This window comes from Sardina pilchardus, chromosome 6, assembly GCF_963854185.1.
Source record: "Sardina pilchardus chromosome 6, fSarPil1.1, whole genome shotgun sequence".
Taxonomy (NCBI): domain Eukaryota; kingdom Metazoa; phylum Chordata; class Actinopteri; order Clupeiformes; family Clupeidae; genus Sardina; species Sardina pilchardus.
The window spans coordinates 27,159,918-27,181,538 of record NC_084999.1 but is presented as its reverse complement, the minus strand read 5'-3'; the positions used below and the strand labels follow the sequence as shown (position 1 = coordinate 27,181,538).

The window sequence follows — 21,621 nt, the reverse complement described above, 5'->3', positions numbered from 1 at the left end:
GCATCGTTAAATCTCTGCTCCCGGTGCACCCTGTAGCAGATGTCGGTAGACACAAGTGAATGAGTGCATGGTGTCCATCCATCCATTCATCCATATTACTCCATATTACTCCATGTTACTCTCTCCCTCTTTATTTGTCTGTCTGTCATTCTGTGTGCCTGTCTGTTGATCTTTTGATTGATGGGTGGTTGGATCATTCTCTCTGCTCTGCACCGTACACAAATTCATCCACTCTCCATCCAGCTCCATCTGCTTGAGTGTGAGCACTGAATAATGAGGAGTGTGAGTTTTTGTTTTAGTGTTTGTTATGAACATATGGCCGATGAAAAAGACACCTCATTAAAAATAAACCTGTCTCCAGCAGCCGCGCACATCCAGCTCAGCTCCGCCACAGACAGTTCTCAGCCGGCTCTGTCTGTTTATGTACTCTCCCAGAGCACTGAATAATTTACCACACTCACAGGGAGACTGGAGCATCTCTCTCTCTCTCTCTCTCTCTCTCTCTCTCTCTCTCTCTCTCTCTCTCTCTCTCTCTCTCTCTCTCTCTCTCTGTCTCATTCTCTTTCGTACTTTCTCCCTCTCTTCTCTCTCTCTCTCTCTCTCTCTCCCTCACCCTCACCCTCTCCCTCTTTCTCTCTCTCTCTCTCTCTCTCTCTCTGTCTCATTCTCTTTCGTACCTTCTCCCTCTCTTTTCTCTCTCTCTCTCTCTCTCTCTCTCTCTCTCTCTCTCTCTCTCTCTCTCTGACAGTCTGTTTCACGGTGTTACCTTGAGACAGAGTAGGGAAGCGCAGAGTGAGGAATCTGTTATTTTAAAAAAAAGAAAGAAAGAAAGAACTGGGAGTGTGCGAGGTTTTTTAGACAAATGTGGGAAAGATAGGATGGTGTTTAGAACTCCTTTATTCAACCCTTGTCACATAGTCACATTGAGTCCATGTAACCCCCCACCCCTTCTTACTGGATAACGTCAGCTTTCATGAAATCATTAGATAATACAACACCCAGTGCTTTTCAAAGACGATGGAGACATTAGGCTTAAAGCTCTAAAGCAGATTTCTTGGCTGACAATGGCAGCGTCAACGACCGTAGGATAGATGAAAGCATCAGCAGCACAAGAACAGGCCCGCATGCTCTTGGTGTCTTGAATTGGTTCCACAATCATTCCATATGTGCACATTTAGTGACGTGCCCACTGAAATCATGACATTTCATTTATTTTTTTATTTTTTTAAGCAAACAGTACTGTACAGTGTTTTCTGTGGTGGAGGTTAGTTGAGAAACCCCAGGCAGTAGTTCCTCATATGATAACATGCCTGTGGTAAGGAGCAGGGCATCACCAAGTTCCAAGTCATTCCACCCCCTAGTGGCTAAACCTGCCACAAACCCAGTTACTGGAAGTCTGCAATTTGTATTGTTCATAGGCAACTGGCAGCAAGTCTGCAGTGGAAGAAGTTGACATATTGTTATCTCCTGTCCAACACTGAATTACAGTCAAAAACTCTATTAGTCCTGCTGTGATGTTATGAAACATGAGTAGCGTTAAACCAAAGTGCCATGTTTGTGTCTGGACACGGCTGGGCTTGGACTGTGTTGACTGCCCTGTGAGCGGGGTAGAGACAGACCGTGTGCACACCACAGACCAGCTGGGAACTATAAGCAGGCTTGTTTTTCAGGAGGGAGAACAGAGGTTATAGTACTCTCTCCCACCTGATTTCAGTTGGGAGAGAACTGATTTCACACACACACACACACACACACACACACACACACACAGCTTGGCTACTCCATAATAAAATGTATATTTTGCCTGTGTTGATATGTAATACAATGTATTCATATGTGAATTTGACTATTTGAATCACACACTGAATATCAGAGTATTTCAAATTAAATTATTTTGAGACTTTTTCAAAAAGTAGCTTGATTTCAGCAGAATAAATCTCAAGCATAGTTGAATATGTTAGCTAATTAATCAAACTTATTGTCTTTAGGTATCTTTATGCATGATACAGTATACAGTATGCATTTGAAGTCTGTCATAGCTTTAGGTTCTGTTTTAGGGCCAATCCAGGGATGACTAATGGTGCCAATTATGGACAAATTCAGTAATCACCTCAAATGTGTTCAAAGAGCACTTCAGCCTGGAAATAGTTAATTACCTGATTAGTCGAGGATCTGTGACGCCATAACACACAGACACGTCACACCGCCAAGATTACAGTGCTAATGGTTACGCGGACCATGACCTTTTCCTAAGCTTTGGGGACGGTCAGGTTTTGGTGATGGGCCATGATGCTCCTTTCCGATCTCTCCGAGGCTCGGCGGAGAATAGTTGCTGCGTCGACACTTTTAAGTGTTTCAGTGTGGACACTTCACCTCTTCACTCCCTCAAGGGGGCGATTCGCACTCTTCAGAGGCTGATGGAACACTTTTATTGCCCTGTGTGGAAAATATGCGTCATGCACACTCAGCCGAGCATTCAATGAGCTCTTTGCTTTTGTGGTCTCACAAAAAAAGGAATACGTTTTTAAAGAAAATAGCAGTCTCCTGTGACTAAATGATGTAAATGTTTAGGCACATGTTTAAATTCTCTCATGAAGCACTCAATTCTGCAGGTTGTGTAGTGCAAACGTTAGAATTTCATGTATTTCATGTTCTTTATATATGAAATTGTATTATTTTGACAGAGCTCTGTGCTTTTCTGCATACATTCTAGATTACATAATTGGGGGCCAAGCAGCGAAGCTGCGAGGCAACCCATAGTGATGCTCTGTTTTCTTATTATTATTATAAATGACTATAATTCTTCTGCCATTGAAGTCAATGGCAGCCCATAGAACCGACTGGTCAAAAGTTGTGAAATTTGGCAGACCGATTCAAGTCACAACTCTAAGCACTTTCACCAATTTACAGACTCCAGACCTCAAACCTCTAGCGCCACCAACAGGTCAAAATTCATCAATTTGTCAACAACATTAATGCAAATATCTCTGCAATGTTTTGACCTATCAAGCTGAAACTTGCTCAGTGTATTAAGGCAAAAGGTATGGCCCCACCCACCAATTAACAAGACTTTTCCATTAACGCTGTAGCGCCACCAACAGACCAAGATCAGAACTTTCAAAAAGTTTCACAGGTCACAAATTTCATCCGATTCTCACCAAAATTTGTACACCCCATCTTCAGACCATGCCTTCTTACCGAATTGCTTTTTGGAAGAATTGACAAAACAATTTGCGCGTAACAGCCAATCAAAATTGGCGGCGAAGCCGCCACACAGACATTAAACCCATATCTCTATGGAAGCCTTAGAACCATACAGTAAAAACTTCTGAAATTTAATACACATATTCCTCTATGGCCAATGACCACTTTCCCCAATTTACAGACTCTTAACCTTAAACCTCTAGCGCCACCAACAGGTCAAAATTCATCAATTTCTCAACAACATTAATGCAAATAACTCTAAAATGCTTAGACCTATCAAGCTGAAACTTGCTCAGTGTATTAACGCAAAAGCTATAGCCCCACCCACCAATTAACAAGACTTTTTCACAAACGCTGTAGCGCCACCAGCAGGACAAGGTCAAAAACGGTTAAAAAGTTTCACAGGTCACAAATTTCATCCGATTCTCACCAAAATTTGCACACACCATCTTTAGACCATGATTTATTATTGCCTTGCTTTATGGAACAATTAACGGAAGTGCTCGCCTGTAACAGCCAATCCAAATTGGAGGCGAAGCCGCCACACAGGAAGTGAACCTATATCTCTGCAAGGCTTTCACATATCAAGACCAAACTTAGAACCTGGGCTCAGAACCCAATTAAGAGAAGCCTCAAAAACTTTGGTGCCCTTTGACAACTGTGGGGGCGCTAGAGTAACAGGAAGTAGGCTCATATCTCAGCAATGCTTTCACGTATCGAAACCAAACTTGGTATATGGACTTGGGACCCCACCCTGAGGACGCACAATACATTTGATGTACTCTGACCACTAGGGGCGCTATAATTGGCAAAACTTTCTCGTATCGACACCAAACTTGGTACATGGACTTGTGAGCACATCCTGAGGACCTACACTAAATTTGGTGACGTTTGACCACTAGGGGCGCTATAATTAGCAAAACTTTCTCGCATCAACACCAAACTTGGTACGTGGACTTGTGAGCACATCCTGAGGACCTGCACTAAATTTGGTGACGTTTGACCACTAGGGGCGTTATAATTAGCAAAACTTTCTCGCATCAACACCAAACTTGGTACGTGGACTTGTGACTCCATCAGAAGGACACTCAAGAAATTGGGTGACCTTTGACCTCTAGGGGGCGCTGTAATTCAGAAACATGCCTTTTGGCCTGTTTTTGGGGGGGGGGGGGGATGGGGGGTGACTTTCCCACATTTTCCCATGGACTTCGTGGATGACCACTACGTCTGTCCACCTACCGGGTGGTGAGACACCTGGGATTGTCTGCTGCTGTGCCTCAGCCCGAGGCCATGTTAATCTTAGCAATGCCACAACCCTTTGAAAGGATGAAGTGGACTTACTCACTGTTAAACATCCTGCTAGTTCATTCTCTATATATAGCCCACTCTTACCAGAGTTGTCCCTGAGACGGTGTGTGGACGATTGAGAGCTGAGCATTGTGGGTAAATCACACTCAAAGAGTTTATTGGGGGCCAAGCAACAATATTAATGCAAATATCTCTGCTATGCTTGAACCTACCTGTAATTCAGAAACATGCCTTTTGGCCTGTAGGCCTGTTTTGGCCTTCAGGCCTTTACATACCTGATGGGAACTCTGGCCTTTTGACCTGCCTGCTTGGCCCCCACATTGCTGCTTGCAGCTATATTTTCTTAATGTTTTTCTTTCTCTTTGTTTCACAGAGCCTGCAGACTATTGACCTTTGGAGACCTGAGTGTGAGAGAAGAAGAATACACAGGCATTGGGGGATCATATCAGCTCATCAATCAGTTTGCCAAGGCATAACTGTATGCTTTTAGTCAGACTCAAGAAAGACTTGTATCCAGACTTACGATGTATTCATCACTGAAGCAGGCTGACTGGACAGGAAGTGACTTAGTACTTCACCTGCATGACCACAGTGACACTCGGGGTACTTTTAATGATGTCCTTGTCATTCAACTTAAATGACTTTCGGATCACAACGGAATTACACTCAAATCAATGAAGGGCTGGACTAGACTGGTCTTGTAACATATCACTGAGCACAAAAAGGAGGCACAACTTGAAGCCTTTAGACTCTCTGCCAATGTCTCTGTGGTCAGGTGGATCCCACTGGTCTTGTCACTGAGTCAATGTGGCAAGACAACCTGGCTCTCATAGTAGCATTAGTGTAGTTTACGTGAGGCCTCCTCCCCACTCTATGGAGGCTGAGCACAGCCGCCTGACCGAAGGGGAGCAGTCGGGAGGGCAGCCATCGCAGCAGCAACAGCAGCATCATCATCTCTCCGAGTCGCAGCTTTTGCCTCACTCACCCCTCCTCAAGTCACAGCAAAGGGCTGCATCCAGATCAGTACATGGATCCTTTGTCCGCCGCCAGCACCGCCAACCAAAACGGAGCGACATGCTCCAAGGACTGCACCAGCAGCAACAGCAACAGCAACAGCAACAGCAGCAGCAGCAACAGCGCAACCAGGTGTCCGAGGCAGGGACAGCATCTTGGCAGCTTCAAAATGTTGCTGGTCCCTCAAGTAGCAGCTTCAGAACCCCATCCTCTGTCACCTCATCGTCCACAGTATCATCATCGTCCAACCCGGTGCAACCCTCTCAGGGGGCCTTATCTCAGCAGGGGCAAGAGGGGCAGGAAGGGGCTGCCCCTTCCAGGCGGGAGCGAAAGCCTCAGAAGCCAGGGAAGTATGTTTGCACTTACTGCGGCCGTCCATGTGCCAAGCCCAGCGTTCTACAGAAACACATCCGCTCTCACACAGGGGAGCGACCTTACCCTTGTGTCCCCTGTGGCTTCTCGTTCAAAACCAAAAGCAACCTGTACAAGCACCGCAAGTCCCACGCCCACCGGATTAAAGTGGGCTCGGTGTCCAGTCGCGATGAGCACGGCCTGAGTGGTCCAGAAGGAGGAGCTGGGGGGGACGAGCAGGGGGACCCTACGGAAGGAGAGAGCACCGACTCAGAGGACGAAACCGGTCGTCACCATCCATCCACCTCCCAGGACAGGCCAACTCTTAAGAAAAGCAGTCACGTCGAACTGTCGTTCTCGGAGGACACGCTCAGACCTGAGGCCGTTAAGCAGAGACTGGCAATGCGGCTGAGTGAGAGGAACCGCCTGCCCAAAGCGCTGCCCGATGAACATACATCCTCCTTGGGTCCAGGAAGCAAAGGCAGCACAGAGTCTGGATACTACTCCTCTCTCTCAGGGAGCTCTGACCTCTCTCAGGTCAGCTCTCCCAATGCCAATGCCAAGAGCTACGCAGAAATTATTCTGGGTAAATACGGGAGACTTGGCCAGCAGCCAAGGAGCCCACAGCAGCAGCAGCAGCACCCACAGTCATCCTCTGCCTCCTCCTCTCTGCCATCGGGACCTGAGGAGAAAACAATCCCCTTCACCGTGCCAAAGACTCAGGTCATAGAGCACATCACCAAACTCATCACCATCAATGAGGCAGTGGTCGACACAAGTGAAATTGATAGTGTCAAACCGAGACGTTCCTCCCTATCCAGGAGGGATAGCATTGAGTTGCCCAAGTTCTCATCCCCCAAGGAGATCAGTGATGCTGGCACCTTCAGTGGATATTCATCTCATGGTGTTTACCCTAGCGAAATGCTCTCTCCCATGTCATCAGATTCAGAATCCCTCTCCAGTCAGGGCCTAAGCTCAGCCTTACTGAGAAGTCACTCCATGCCCTCACCAGCTGGCCAGGAAGACCCTGCAAGCACTTCCTCCTGTGGCTTCCGTCTCTGCCAATCATTTGATGAGCAACAGGGACGGGAAATGCGGGTTGGCCACCACCACCGAATGTTACGACGTCAGCCAGCCATTGAGGTCCCTCTTGGGGGAGAGCTTATTCCCACAGAGCCTGGAGTCTCCACATCCGTCGCTAAGAATGCAGAAATGGGACTGCGGCAGTTCAAGGGCCTTATCATCTATGATTGCGAGGCCTGTGGTACTTCCTGGAAGAATCGGGAAAGTTACGAGGCTCACAGAGAGTTGTGCATGGGACAACTTTCCCAGGAACTGCCGAAAGGGAAGGAGGCCATAGCTTTCCGTGAAGATAGGCCGCAGATGATGCAAAACAAGTTCAGGGCCCTGGCAATGGCTATGCGGAAAAGGAGAAAAGAGGAAAGTCTGGAGGAGGACCCCCCAAGTCCAGGACCAGCAGCTGTTACTTTTAGCCCTGAAGCCATGAAATCTTTACCTGGAGTAGAGAAACATATAGACTTCCCTATAGGTGTCATCTGTGAAGCTGAGCAAGAACGGAAAACCACCTGGAAAGAAATTTCTGTCATCCAACATACAAGCTCTTTCGAAAAGCAGGAGAGCATGTCCATGGAGAGCCAGGAGACAGAGTTTGAAGAGCAGCTTCAGCAAACAGAGCAACAGCCAAAATCGTCTCCCACTGCATCCCGGCTGGTCCGACAGTCCAACATTCAAGTGCCAGAGATCCTGGTCACCGAGGAGCCAGACACAGACATGGTGTTAGCCTCTCCCCCAGCTGTTCCATCATCCTCCAAGGAGCCAGAGAAGGTAGAGGAGTTTCAGTGGCCTCAACGTAGCCAGAGTTTGGCTCAGCTCCCCGCCGAGAAGCTACCACCAAAGAAGAAACGCCTGCGTTTAGCTGAAGCCTCCCAGTCCTCGGGAGAGTCCAGTTTTGAGTCGGTCTCCCTATCCCGCAGCCCAAGCCAGGAGAGCAGTGTCTCTCACACCTCTAGTCGTTCTGCCTCTTTTGAGGATTCAAGCAAGCCTGAATCAGAAATGCAGATGTCGAAGGGCTCACATGGTTCTCATATGTTGACTGTACCTTCAGGGCATCATCAGCACCATCATAGGGAGATGCGGCGATCAGCCTCAGAACAGACCCCTGCCAGTCCACCGCACCCGTCTCAGATAGTGGAGTCCAGGAGCAAGTCTTTTGACTATGGCTCCTTGTCACCTCAGCAGAGTTCAGCCTCCTGGAAAGAGAGGCGGAAATGCCTGCTGGTGAAGCACGCTACTCTCGGGGAGCCTGATCAGGAGGACATCTCTACTGGGCAGCTTGTCAAACTGGGCAGTCCCAAAGTTTACCGATCCTACCCCAGCCCACCAACTTTTGCACCTGAGGACTATAGCATGACTAGCATTAGCACTTCTTCTAGGCTGAGCTCAGAGTCCATAGGGAAGACCTTGCAGCTGTTTCAGCCACCACTTATGCCCATTCCACAGACTCCTTTACCCTTTCATCCTGTTGGGCCTGAGGCCTTTTCTCCGAGGCATTTGGCAAGGTTCTTGCCCGTGACCACAGCGATATCTGACGTCTTGTCGACCCAGTTCCTCCACAGGGCTTTCCTTCAGGCACCTTCCCCCCAGTTCCATCCGGCACAGCTGAACATCACAGAACGCCTTGGATTCCCCCTCCAGCCTCTGCAGTCTCTACTCCCTCTGCATGGCCAGAGTGATATCGCCCAGGCAGTTTACTTCCCCATGCAAGGTGGTCTGACTCTTCAGGTGCCAGCAGAGCCTCCTTATAGAAACCCACGGCCATCTTCTAGTGTCCTGAGCTCTGGAACAGCCAACCAGCAACTCATGCCTTCCCACCCTCATCCTCGGCCTATCATAGCCCCTTGTCTGGAACAGTTCACCCCTGTGGTGTCCCTAGTGGTTCCCGTCCGCCTTCAGACACACATTCCTACCTATGCCAGTGCCATGTACACCACCCTCTCCCAGATCTTGGTCACAACCCGGTCTCAAGAGCCAATCTGCTGCACTGCCATGGTCATCATGGGACAGCTGGAGGAGAGTAAACTGCAGAGATCTTACCTGAAGATCCCCAGCCCACATTTTAAGACCTGCTTACCCATGTCTCTGGAGTATAATGTGGGAATAGGGTCAGAGGAGGGTTCTTTGGGAGCTGGCGGAAGCAAGCGTATGCTCTCCCCAGCGGGAAGTCTTGAGCTTAGCTCTGAAGCCCAGCGGCAGCAAAAAAGGGTAAAGGAGGAAGAGGAGTATGAGGAAGAAGATGAGGAGGAGGAAGAAGAAGATAAGGCCAGGAGGAAAGATACAACTGAGCCAGAGAAAAAGGTAGATCCTGTCCAAAGTCTCAAAATGGAGCAGGCGAAAGAGAAATCAAGAGTAGTGGCAGAAAAGACACAAGAGGGTGGGGGGAAAGTTGAAATGACAGACAGAGAGAAGGCAGCTGGGGCAACCAGACTGGAGTCATCCCGGGTAAACATAAATACCCTCAAGAAAGAGGAAATGGAAGATGAGGGTCATGGAAAGACACATTGGATTGAAGGTGTAGTGAGGTCCAAACAGCCCACCTATACTAGCCTCCACACCACCACCTCAGTAAGCTGGTGCTACTTGAACTACATTAAGCCCAACCCAACCCCACAGCAGGGTCCACAGACATCTGTATACTCCTCCTGGTCTATTAGCTTGCATAACCCTAATCTTCCAGGCCTGTCCACCAAGATGGTGATGTCTTTACTTCACTCCAAGCAGAAGCACAGCCTTGAGACCTACACCGTGGCAATGGCACCGCCACCATCTGTCGGCAAGCTTGTAACTTCCAGCAACCGAAATCCCAGAGTGTCAGAGGTAAACAACGGCTGTATCAAAGCTTTCAGTTCAGTTCAGTTCAGTTCAGACATGTATTGTCCCACAAGGGGAAATTTGGTTTGCCCTTTGGTTTGCTTTAAATTGGTCATGATGTGTGCAAAAGTATTCTCATGTAAATGCAATTAAGTTCACCACAGTGATCAAAACACTACGCATTATGGGGCTAAAGGGCAACTAGGCAACCAAAACATTCAATGCGTAGCTTCACACTTCTGCCTTATTTACCCACAATGCTGTCATTAAATCACAGCAATTATGTCACATCAGCGAACTCAATAACAGGGCTTGTTGTTTTAAATGTTGTGTAGAAGCTTTTGTACAAGTATGTGTCTGTGTTCTCTCAGTATATTTGTTCGGCATTGCATTTCTTGCTTGTTAGTTAATTTGTTTGTCTGTTTCGAGTGTAGGTACATTCAGCCCCACCCAGCACGCCTGTCAAAGTGAAGGAAGAGCCATCTCAAGAGACTAAGGAAACAAAGGCCAAAACTGAGGAGGAGTCACCTTCTGCCTCGAAACAGGGGGAACCTCCCCGCATTCGCATCTTTGAGGGCGGGTAAGACTGATAGAATACTAATCTATTACTACTACTGTTACTACTACTAGTGTAATGAGTTAATTCAAGTTTTCGTGAATTAAATCAAGTGGGCTCTGCCAGTCATAGCATTTCTTCCCCAGGGTATTTCTGCACATGGCTCAAAGCCATGATGTTAGTGTGTGTCATCTCTCTCTCAGTGTGTGTGTGTGTGGAGGGGGTGGGGGGGGCTGTTGTTTCTATGTAATTGAGGAGAGTGTTGATGGAATTTTAAAAAAAGAGAGCAACATTCATAATGCTCATTAGTGTGTGTAGTTGTTACTTCACAAAGGGACAGCTACAGTGGAAGTTTTCTTTCAGTGTGTGCCCTGGAAAATAGCCTGCCATCCAACTCAGCCTATCCCAGAGAGACGCACAGTTCCTGGGTGTTTATTTGGTTATGAACACAACTAATTGCCGTGGTTTCTAATTGCTGCCGTTGTGCTGTGGGCAGCTTTTGAATAAAATCCTCCTCTCCTCGATATTTCCTCTGATCAGGACTTACAGGAAACTGAGCCACGTTGCCAACTCAAAAGATTAACTGTCCTGCCAAAAGAGACATTTTTAAAACACTGATGCCTTCTGTTACCCAAAACCTGCATCTATTTTTTTTACAGAGGCGAAGGGTCTTTGCGTGTAAATTATATGAAAAAGAAAGCCCTAAAAGATTGTGTGTGTTGAGTTTTTGATGATGATGTTGGTCTGCGTTCTCTACTCTGATACTGTATCTGTGCATTATATACTGTAGGTACAGCATTAATTAGTCATGTTTGTCACAGGCAGCAGTAGATATGGGCCTGTGAGTGTGTTTTGCAGAGCCACTCCAGCCCGCCTGATCTGCTCCCAGCTCTTTGAGTCTCTTTGTCTTGCCTCCATTTTCATTTTTTTTTCAAAAAGCTCGGCCAGTAAATGCAGCCCCATTACCACTCCATACCTCTCTTAATCACCCACTATTTTTCTATATTCCCTATAGTCTGTTTTTCTCCATTCTCCATTATTTATTTATTTATTTATTTATTTATTTATTCCTGCCTTTACCCCTCTCTCTAAGCCTCCCATCCTTCTCCATGGTAGTTGTTTGCCAGTTTCTGCTCTAGAGCTGCATGCTCCGCTCCTTCCCTGCTTCCCAAGCCCCTTCTCCCGGCCACAGCTTCTTCAGCAGCGGACCATAATAGAAGGACACACTGCCTCCGGCATGTTTTTGCTGAATGAAGCAAGATGTTTATTTTTTATCTCCCCCAGTTTCCCCCAACACAATGAAGAAGGCCTCCAATGTACCCCCCCCCCCCCTCACCAAGTCACTTAAATAGACAAGCCAGGACAGACAGGCATTCATAGGCACAAACTCATGGTCGCACAGACATACAGTATATAGATGGCTTCTATAGCTCATTCATGCTCAGCGCTGCCTTTATTTTTAGTGTCTGTTTCTTGGATTTGTGTAGTCTCTCTCCTATAAATATCATTAGCTTTGCTTGTGTTACAGTTATGGTTTGTGTGTTTGCGTCCTGATTCTGTTAAAGGAAGAAAGGGAGAAATCTCTGACACATTTTTTGTTAGTGTTAAGTTAGTTAGGGAAAAAAAGAGGCAAGAAAAGGCCAAAAAGGAAGGCATGGTCATGATTATAATGGGGGGATCATGTGCTGCACAGGGTTTCATGAAACTAATGTATCCAAAATAATTTCCCTTTTTCTCTTGCTGATAGACATCTGTCTACTTCTCTCTCTCTCTACTTCTCTTCTCTCTCTCTTTCTTACTCTCTCTATCTCTCTATCTCTCTTTCACTCTGCAGTACTGTAAAAACAGCACGAGGCATTTACCACTGTTTTTATACTGTATATATATACATTTTTTTTTAGATTAAGTCAGATTTTTAGAAATAATGTGTTCTTGGAAGTCTTTTCCAGGTTTTAGAATAACACTAAAATATCAATGCAGACCTTAAAAAGAGATCAACTCTGTGATAAACACACTGGCGAGGTCATTTGAGGGCTCTTGAAAAAAGGAGCAGTCATGGCAACTTGTCAGCATGTTGGCAAAAAGAAACCAATTAAACAGAAACACGTGGTAAATATCCAAAAAAAAAACAAGCCATAAACACCATGTTTATGAGAGACAAATGGGGACTGCGGAGTGTTTTTGTTCTAGGACTATTTCGGGTCCTTGGCTAGAGTCTGGTCTTTCCCTCCCATTTTGACATTGTTATTGTTGGCATGATGGTCCAGACGGAGGGCGAAGGATGGACTCTGGTGTGTATGGCAGAGGGGAGTGGGTGACATGACATCTGGGCAGGGTGGCCAGGTCTGGTTTCTATATATCCCTCCATTCATTCATTCATTCATTCAGTCATTCATTCATCCATCTCTATCTCTCTCATCTTCAGGTTCAAGTCCAATGAGGAGTATGTGTACGTGCGAGGGAGGGGCAGGGGGAAGTATGTGTGTGGCGAGTGCGGCATTCGCTGCAAGAAGCCAAGTATGCTGAAGAAACACATCCGCACTCACACCGACGTCCGGCCCTACGTCTGCAAGCACTGCAACTTTGCCTTCAAAACCAAAGGTGAGGAGGCCAATAGGCCCTGACAGCCGGGGAGTGTTGATGTGTGCCCCATTCACAGAAGCTACCTGGTGTGTCTCTCAGAACTCAGTACTACTCAAACAGAGTCACCTGGTCTACTACTGTAATGGTTTACTCTTATGAAGATCGGCACGTAACTTGGGTGTCATAATTGATGACCAACTTACTTTCTCTGAGCATGTTGCCTCAATTGCAAAGTCATGTCGGTATACCCTGTACAACATTAGGAAGATCAGACCTTATCTGACACAAGATTCCACTCAGCTTCTTGTACAGGCAATGGTTATCTCCAAGCTGGACTACTGCAATTCCCTGTTAGCTGGCCTACCTGCTTGCGTATTAAGACCACTACAGTTGATTCAGAATGCTGCAGCACGACTGGTCTTCAATCAGCCAAAGAGGACACATGTAACCCCTCTCCTAGTTACTCTCCACTGGCTCCCTATAGTAGCCAGAATTAAATTTAAATCTCTCACTCTGGCCTATAGGACACTGACTGGATCTGCTCCTAGCTACTTCAGTTCTTTGATCAAGATGTACATTCCCAACCGCCCATTGCGATCTTCTGAGGAGCGTCTGTTATGTCGACAAACCATTCATGCTAGGTCAAACTGTAGATCCTATTCTTCAGTGGTTCCGTGTTGGTGGAATGAGTTGCCCAGTGCTCTCCGTTCCAGCAACAGTTTTGGATCTTTCAAGAGGGGTCTTAAGGCATATTTGTTTAATATGCACTTAGTCTTTTGAGCGTTTGTTATGTGTTATGGTTTGTATAATAGTATTGTTTTATTATAATTTGTCCATTGTTAGAATTTGACATTTATTCTGCTATTGTCCTTAAATTTAGCCATACCATGCTATAGTTATTGTTATTATATAATTAACTGAGTGCTATTCTCATTTCATTGTTTTATTTCTCATTAGGTTAGTGCTTAATTGATTGTTTTATTGATAATATTGCTATTCTCCCTTTTTGTAATTGTTCACTGTTATTTAATTGTATTGTTATTTATTTGTATGTCGCTTTGGACAAAGGCGTCTGCTAAATAACCATAACCATAACCATAACCATAACCATAACCATGAAGTAATGGATTACATAATGCTAATACTCATAATTTATACTTGAATATCTAAATGGAATGTGTCAGTTGACATAGACAAACCATGAGTCTTAAGAATTAATAGTTTAAAGTTATAATAGTTATTTTATAAGTATAAGTTATAAGAGTATAATTATCTAGAATTACAAACTGTTTATTTCAACGAGCCATTTGCCTCTTCAGTGGGAGCAGGTGCTCTTCTAGTCTGCCATGTTGCATCAACAGAAGGCACAAACCCAAGCACAGGCTCTAGAGATTTGTATTGCTCTCCATGGGTAACATAGTCCTACATGCCTTGGAAAAGTATGCAGGTTGTAATTCCAAAACCTAAATGCTACAGTAATGTCCTGTTTATTAGCCTTATTATGTACAGTATAAGCCGCAGGATAGTGTTTCATGCAAGTTAAGAGAAACAAAACCATATTGATACCATATTAGCTGCCCCCGTGTATTTACCTCATAGCTGAAGTAATTTTGCAGAATCAATGTATAAGCCACGGCTAATAGTCGGGAAATTACGGTAAATGCCTCTAAATCCTACACAATGCACCTTAATGATCGTGAAACTGCCCCTTTCAACACAAAGCCTCTACCTCAGGGATCACACTCAATGCTACCTGTATTGTTATTAGTCAGTCTAATGGGAATCTCTTTTCCTTCGCGTTTCAAAAGGGAACCTCACCAAGCATATGAAGTCCAAGGCTCACAGCAAAAAATGTCTGGAGATGGGCATATCTGGGTCCTCGCTGGATGATCCTGACGAAGCAGGTAAGATGGCTCTCACACCTGCAGCGGCCTGCAGTGCCGGTCTGGCTGGAGTGACCGAGGTTCTGCTTGACCACTACGTTCCAATCGTGCAGAACATTAATTCAGATTGTAGCTGTGTTCGAAACGTTCACCTGTTCACTATATAGTGCACTGTGTAGTGAGTCAGCCATTTTGTATTTCTTCTTGTGGCTTCTGTACCTGGTAGAACAAGGTATCAACAACAATTGCACCCTGTCCTAACTGGACGCGATGCGAGCGAACATTAGCGATAAAATCCTTTTGTTTTCAATTGGAGTGTCCTGACTGCAAGCGACATGAGCAGTGCTATGCAACACGACAGTTCGAGAGAACTTTTGTCAGACTACCTGTTTCTATTTTCTTTCTGTCGCTCGCTTTGTTCTGCTATTTTGACTGAGAAATATGGATTCAGTGTAGACAGACAACATTGATAGTCGCTCGCTCAGACCTGGTTAGGACACGGTGTTAGACAGTGGGCCCTAATGCAAACCACGCATTGTCTCACGCATCAATTAAAGCTGGTGTGAGTGGTGTGGGAGCATTGGGCTACTCCAGTGGAGCTCATCATGCTAATAAAATAACAAATAGCTTTTGGAAGCTAAATTAGCCAGGAAGATAACTGTAAGTATGACAATAAGAGCATCCACACTTACCAATGATAAGAGATTCTATTCTTGTTAGGATGAATGTGATGTTCCGATTGGCTGTCAGCTTTTTATGGTTCTGACAGTGATCCCCGACAATATTATTCTTCATGTCTGTATTGTTATAGTTGATTTGTGGACATTGTCATTCATATTAGATTAGGCAATATTTTTTGTTTTGGTTATAGATATCGTTCTTGCCGTGAACAGGCTTGTAGACTTTAGACCTAGCACATTGCCCTTCATTTGAGTTAGACCAATATGTTTGAATTACAAGACAAGATATATACCGATTAGTTCTGTCTGCCCATGTGTACTATGAGGGTGTGTGTCCATATATACATCGATACGTTGTGTGTACCCATACAATGAGGGTGTGTGTCCTTACATTTGTTTCTGAGCGTCAGGATGGTTTTTCAGTTGTTCTCAGAGAGGAGAGACTGGATGCAGACGCCTAGAGCGAAAGCCCGGGCATTGTTCTCGTTAAAAAGGCGGCGGAATCAACACTAAGGGCCGATGCCAGACACATCGTAGCGGTGATGATAAGTTGGCAAGATATTGTTGTCATAGAAACTGACAAAGTAGAGTGGGAGATGCTTCATTTTGGTGAAGTGTTGAGGTGAAGCACCCCCCCCCCACACACACACACACACACCCACACACATACACACACACACACACACACACACACACACACACACACACATACACACACACACACAGCCAGTGCTTTTCTCTTGCAGAAAAGTGTGTGTGTGAGTGCGAGTGCAGGAGTGACTGTGGGTAAGGAGTTGATTGTTGACTGGACCTTTTTTATTATTATTACAAAATTATTGCACCTTTCCAATTTGTGTCCTTATGTAATATTTACGTAGACGTAAATAAAGAAGTAAAGTGTGTGTGTGTGTGTGTGTGTGTGTGTGTGTGTGTGTGTGTGTGTGTGTGTGTGTGTGTGTGTGCGCCGCTCCTTACTTACTGTCACGCTACAACTCCTTCATGGTCTCTGTGGTTTTCCTCAGACAGCTGTTAGCCCTTATGGCACAGACAGCTCTAGTCATCTCTACTCAGTCATACACACATCGGCACAGCCAGCTCTACTCAGTCATACTCAGTCATACACACATCGGCTGCGAGCGATCATACAGCTTTGTCACCCTCTCTGTGTGATGATGACGATGCTTCTGAGGCCGACTATAGGATCCCCCCCTAACCCTCCTATGTATGTCAACATGTGTAATCTCTCCTAATGGCTGTCAAACACAGAGGATGCGATTGGAGCTCTTACATAATAGGCAATCAGCGGTTCACCTGCGCGTAATCCAGTCGCCCTGTTAGTGGAGCGCTGCAGACATGATTGCTGTAGCTGTAGCTGTGTAGCTGTAGCGGGATTGATGGAGCGAGGTGAGCTAGGCGCTGAGATATGTTCCACTTATTAGCTCTCAGGGTCACAGAGTCTTTCACCGACACTTCCTGTTACGCACAGATACACACACACACACACACACATACACACACACATGTGTATATACACACACACACACACACACACACACATACACACAGACACACACACGCACATACACACACCCACACATATACACACATGCATTGTTATTGCTTTGTGAGGAACTATGAAAAAGGCCTTGAATATAGCGGGCCACCTGGTCTACCTGTCTGTCTGTCTGTCTGTCTCACTGTGTGCTGTAAAAATAGAGATGGAGAAAAGGTGCTGCCTCACTTTCTCTGTCTCTCTCTCTGCCTCTCTCTTTCTCTCTGTCTCTCACTATCTCTCTGTCTATTGCTATCTCTCTCTGCCTCTCTCTCTCTCTCTCCCTCTGTCTCTCTGTCTATTGCTATCTCTCTCTCTGCCTGTCTCTCTCTCTGTCTCTCTGTTTATCTCTCTCTTTCTCTCTGTCTCTCACTCCCTCTCTGTCTATCGCTATCTCTCTCTCCCTCTCTCTGTCTCTCTATCTCTATCTCTCTCCCTCTGTCTATCTCTCTATCTCTCCCACTCCCTCTTTGCCTGTCTCTCTCATTCTCCCCAGATCTGCCTCTCTTCACTGGATTAGAAAGGAGACTGATATACTGTATGGTGGTTATTAGCAAAAAAAATCAATGACAAACATGTTATTTACCTAGACTACGGAAATGAGGTAGTCTTGGAAGTTTTCTCTCTCTGGGTGCCTGTCTACTTCTCTCTCATTCTCTCTTCTCTCTCTCTCTCTCTCTCCCTCCCTCTCTCACTCTCAAGCACAGACAGATTTTGTGCAGTGCGGGGGAGTTGCAAGGCTTCATTCATCCGTCCTCCATTTAAAAGGCTGCAAATATAGCACCTGAATGGAGAGCAGCACGACTTCCATTGAAATGAAATGTTCCCTTTCTCCGACTCTAGCGTTTCTTTTTTTCCCATGTGCTCCTGGCATCAGAAGCTTATGAATGGCCTTTAGACCAGGCTGCATCTATGTCTTTGACCTCCTTCCCTGCTCGATGCAAGAGAGCAGCCTATACTAGCGGCCTGTCTGGGCATATTCCACATATATTCTTCTCATGTCTGGTCTTAGATTCAGGGAACGTATGTATGTTTTGAGAATAGTTATGACATGTGGTCTGAGATCAGTTCAAATCAGTTGATCAGTTGAAATCCAAACATCACGTGCTAAAAGAATGTGACTTTCCTCCACCAGGGGGCAGCGAAGAGCCAGCATTCGGATCGGAGGATCCCGAGGAGCACCAGTTCTCCGACATCGAGGATTCCGAGGAGGGCGACGACAACGAGGAGGAGGAGGAGGACGACGACGACTGCTCGTCCCACGACGACCCGCCGTCCTCCTGCTCCACCGACACCCGTCCGTCCACCGGCGGCGGCCAGTCGGACAGCGGCCAGAGCCTGCAGCTGGACCTCCCCGAGTACCCCTCCTTCCCCCACTCCAGCGGCAGCAGCCACGACTACCCCTCCCCGCGGAGGCCCTGGCCCGGCGCGCGCGCCGCCTCCCCCGGCAGCAAGAGGGCGATGTTCTCGCGCCGGCGCTGGGAGGCCTCCCCGCGGGCCTTCTCGCCGGCCAGGGAGGGCGGCTCGGCGTTCCGCAGCCTCTCGCCGCGCCTGGAGCTGTCCTCGCCCAGCCGGCACCTCTCGCCGTCCCCCGAGCGCGGGCCCTCGCCCTCCCCCATGCGGCCCCTGTCGCCCCTGCGGCCGCTGTCCCCCCTGCGCCCCCTCTCCCCCGGACGCTACCGCAGCTCCAGGGCCATGCTCAGCCCCTCGCCGCTGCGCGCGCAGCACTACAGGCACCACAGCTCCCCCGCACACCTGCCCTGGGACTCCTCCTCCGGCACACACACGCGCTCCGAGCCTCCGCAGGTGAGACACACTTTCATTCGCCTGAGGAAGGTCTATGACCCAAACGTGAATGTGAATAAATGTTGCATGCGTAATGGACAGTGTGCGGGATTCTCTCTTTTAAGTATTACTGGGTAACCTATTCCAACGCACCTGTCCCCGCAAAAGAGGTGTGCAAAAGCGCATGTACACTAAGTAGATCATCGTGCTCTGTAAAAAAGAGTACTGATTCATTGCAAAAGTTTGAAGCAAACTTGGTTAGAGCACACCTGAATATCCAAAGTGCAAATTCACACATAACCAACCATCGTGCGGTGCCAAACCCTTGTCCCACCCCATTCAGGAGCCCCACAGTCATGTCAGGATATATACAGTACTGCTACCTGCAGAGCTCATTCCAAAATCAACTGGCAAACACTAATATTTACTGACATGTATTTAGATGCTTATTTAGAGTGTGTGAATGTATCCACAGCATTTATATTTACTGACTGCTAGATATGTATGGTGCTATCAGTGTTTGTTTGCTACATCATAAATTCCAGTGAGTTTCACCACCACTGGAACCACTAAACTCAACAAAGACAGATTCTGTGTTAATTCATGTGTACAGTACATATGGGATGCTCATTCTAAGCTCTTTGCCTCCCTCTGCAGGAGAGACCTGGAACTCCACGCGACGGGCTGTCCATCCCCGAGGCCTCTTTGTTCCCCCCTGCTCTCAGACTCCCGTCCGGCTCATCGTTTGGCTCCGGGTTCGGCTCCGGGTTCGGCTCTGCGTCGGGGTCGGAGCCGGTGTCCAGCGGCGCCCCCAGGACGGTGAACCGCACGTTCAGCCACCTGCCGCTCCACTCGCAGGACCAGGCGCGCGTGCCCTACCACATGATCCCCATCGGGGGCATCCAGATGGTGCAGGCGCGGCCGCGGGCCAAGCTGGAGCGGAGTCCGTCGTCCACCTCCGCCTCCTCGCCCACGTCCCCGAAAGAGGACATCGCGTTGTTCTACGCCACGTCGCCGGCGGGGACCAGCGACGCCTGGACTCCGAAAGACTACAAATCCCACAAGTCCCACGTCTCGCACGAGGGCGGCCGCCGCCTGTCAGGGCCGGGCTTCGCAGGGGCCGGCTCCACACTCCCCACCGCGGCCAGTTTACAGCCGGGCAGGCCGAAGCCGGACACGACGGAACGCAAACAGCATGGCAGCTCACACACACACTCGTCCGCCATGGGCACACACTCGTTAGTTAGCGAGCGGACAGACGCCCCGGAGCAGATCACCCACAGACTCTCTGACCTGAGGGTGTCATCTTTCTCCTCCAATCAGAGGACTAGACAGCCGCCTGAGAGGGAGGAGCCTCTGTCAAGGCGAGGCTCCTCATTGGCCGAGAGAGAGGAAGAGGGAGGGGACTTTACCAGTGCAAGCAGGAGGGGCTACAGCCAGGCAGACACTTAGCCTGCGTTTCATATCTCCGCTTGGTCTTTCACGCTCTATCTGGCTTACCTTACTGCTCTTCTTTCTCTTCGTTTTTTTTTTGTAATGGTTTTTGTTTTTTTTATAAACAATTTCAGTACTATTGTTAACTTAAATGTTTGTTCTTGCAATATTCAGGATTGTAATAAAATGCACTTTCTTTTCTCTGAGATGATAATACTTATGTAAACCTATCCAATCTCTCTCCCTTCTGTATCTTTGTTGACATTGCAATCTTAATATATATTTGAATATGTACATGTAAAATGATGACAAATAAATTTGTAAATGAGATAAGTACTTTAATCACCAATAATTCCAATTTGTCCAGTGTCCAGTATTACTCCATATATAGTTGTTTGTGCCTTTCTGTCTGGGTCTTTTTGCTTGAAGTGTAGATAAGGATTAAAAGGCTGTGAATTTTACACATATAAATATGGTATAATCTTGTGTTTCAGTGGAGTTGATGTCGGGGAAGGGGTCGTTTTATGATTTGTAATTTTTTGTTTTTGTTTTATTTTGTTTTTTTATTATTATTTTTGAAGTCAGGGTCAGCAAAAAAAAAAAAAAGTTACCCAGATGGTGCAGAAAGAGTGGGATGTAAAAGAAAGCTTTGCCAAGCAAATGCACTGAAGTCATATTTTTAATAGAAAAACAGATGATTAGATCATATGTGTGTACAGATAGGAAGTATATGGTCCATATTTATTGTAATTTTAAAATATGAAATGTTATTTTGTTACATTTTGTTTCAAACCATTTTTGTTATTTTTCCAAAGGTTTTGTATTGGTCTTATATTTGCTTTTTTGACTTTGTTGTTTTATGACTTGAAACTGAATAATGAAGACAGAGGATATGAGGGACTTATTGGTAGCATCAGGTCGGATGGTTAAAATTCCCTGCAGGTTTGACACGAGTAACTTTCTACTTTCTTGAACCAATAAACGTGCACCAGACTTTGCTGAATCTCCAAGGCTGCCTTCATTACTACAGTACACCATGTGTTTTGACGCTGTTGTTTCTTTCCTAACTTAACTTAACATTTCTCCTTTCTCTCGCACTACGCCTAGCTCTATCTGTTCTTGCCCACTAGAGGGTGCTAGAGCCTGATCTGGATCACTGAGATGGTGTTTTTGCTGACAGCTGAATTCTGTTCCTGTGGCCAGTAGTCCTGAGGTTTGGCAGTACATACCATTACACATTATTGTGAAGTGATTGGATGTTTGATGTTTTCCATAACTCAAAAACCGTCCATACATTAAAATGGTAAATACTATGTGCTGTAATTTATAGGGGCGCAGGTTTACTTGATGCACCACACTGTAAGCTCAGTCAACAATGGCAAA

The 21,621-nt window shown here is 46.5% G+C and overlaps 1 protein-coding gene across 4 annotated transcripts in view; it reads left to right on the top strand.

Moving 5' to 3' along the window:
- Window positions 1–21,236, top strand: part of LOC134083112 (transcription factor HIVEP3) — a 95,339-nt gene extending 74,103 nt beyond the window's left edge. For all 4 annotated transcript variants that reach the window (XM_062539269.1, XM_062539268.1, XM_062539270.1 and 1 more), the window contains 6 exons: window positions 4,886–9,771; window positions 10,200–10,345; window positions 12,747–12,922; window positions 14,713–14,808; window positions 18,155–18,825; window positions 19,462–21,236. In XM_062539269.1, the coding sequence (XP_062395253.1) occupies window positions 5,386–9,771; window positions 10,200–10,345; window positions 12,747–12,922; window positions 14,713–14,808; window positions 18,155–18,825; window positions 19,462–20,256 (6,270 nt within the window). In that variant the 5' untranslated portion in view covers window positions 4,886–5,385 and the 3' untranslated portion in view covers window positions 20,257–21,236. The remainder of the gene's footprint in view (window positions 1–4,885; window positions 9,772–10,199; window positions 10,346–12,746; window positions 12,923–14,712; window positions 14,809–18,154; window positions 18,826–19,461) is intronic.
- Window positions 21,237–21,621: the final 385 nt, after the last annotated feature.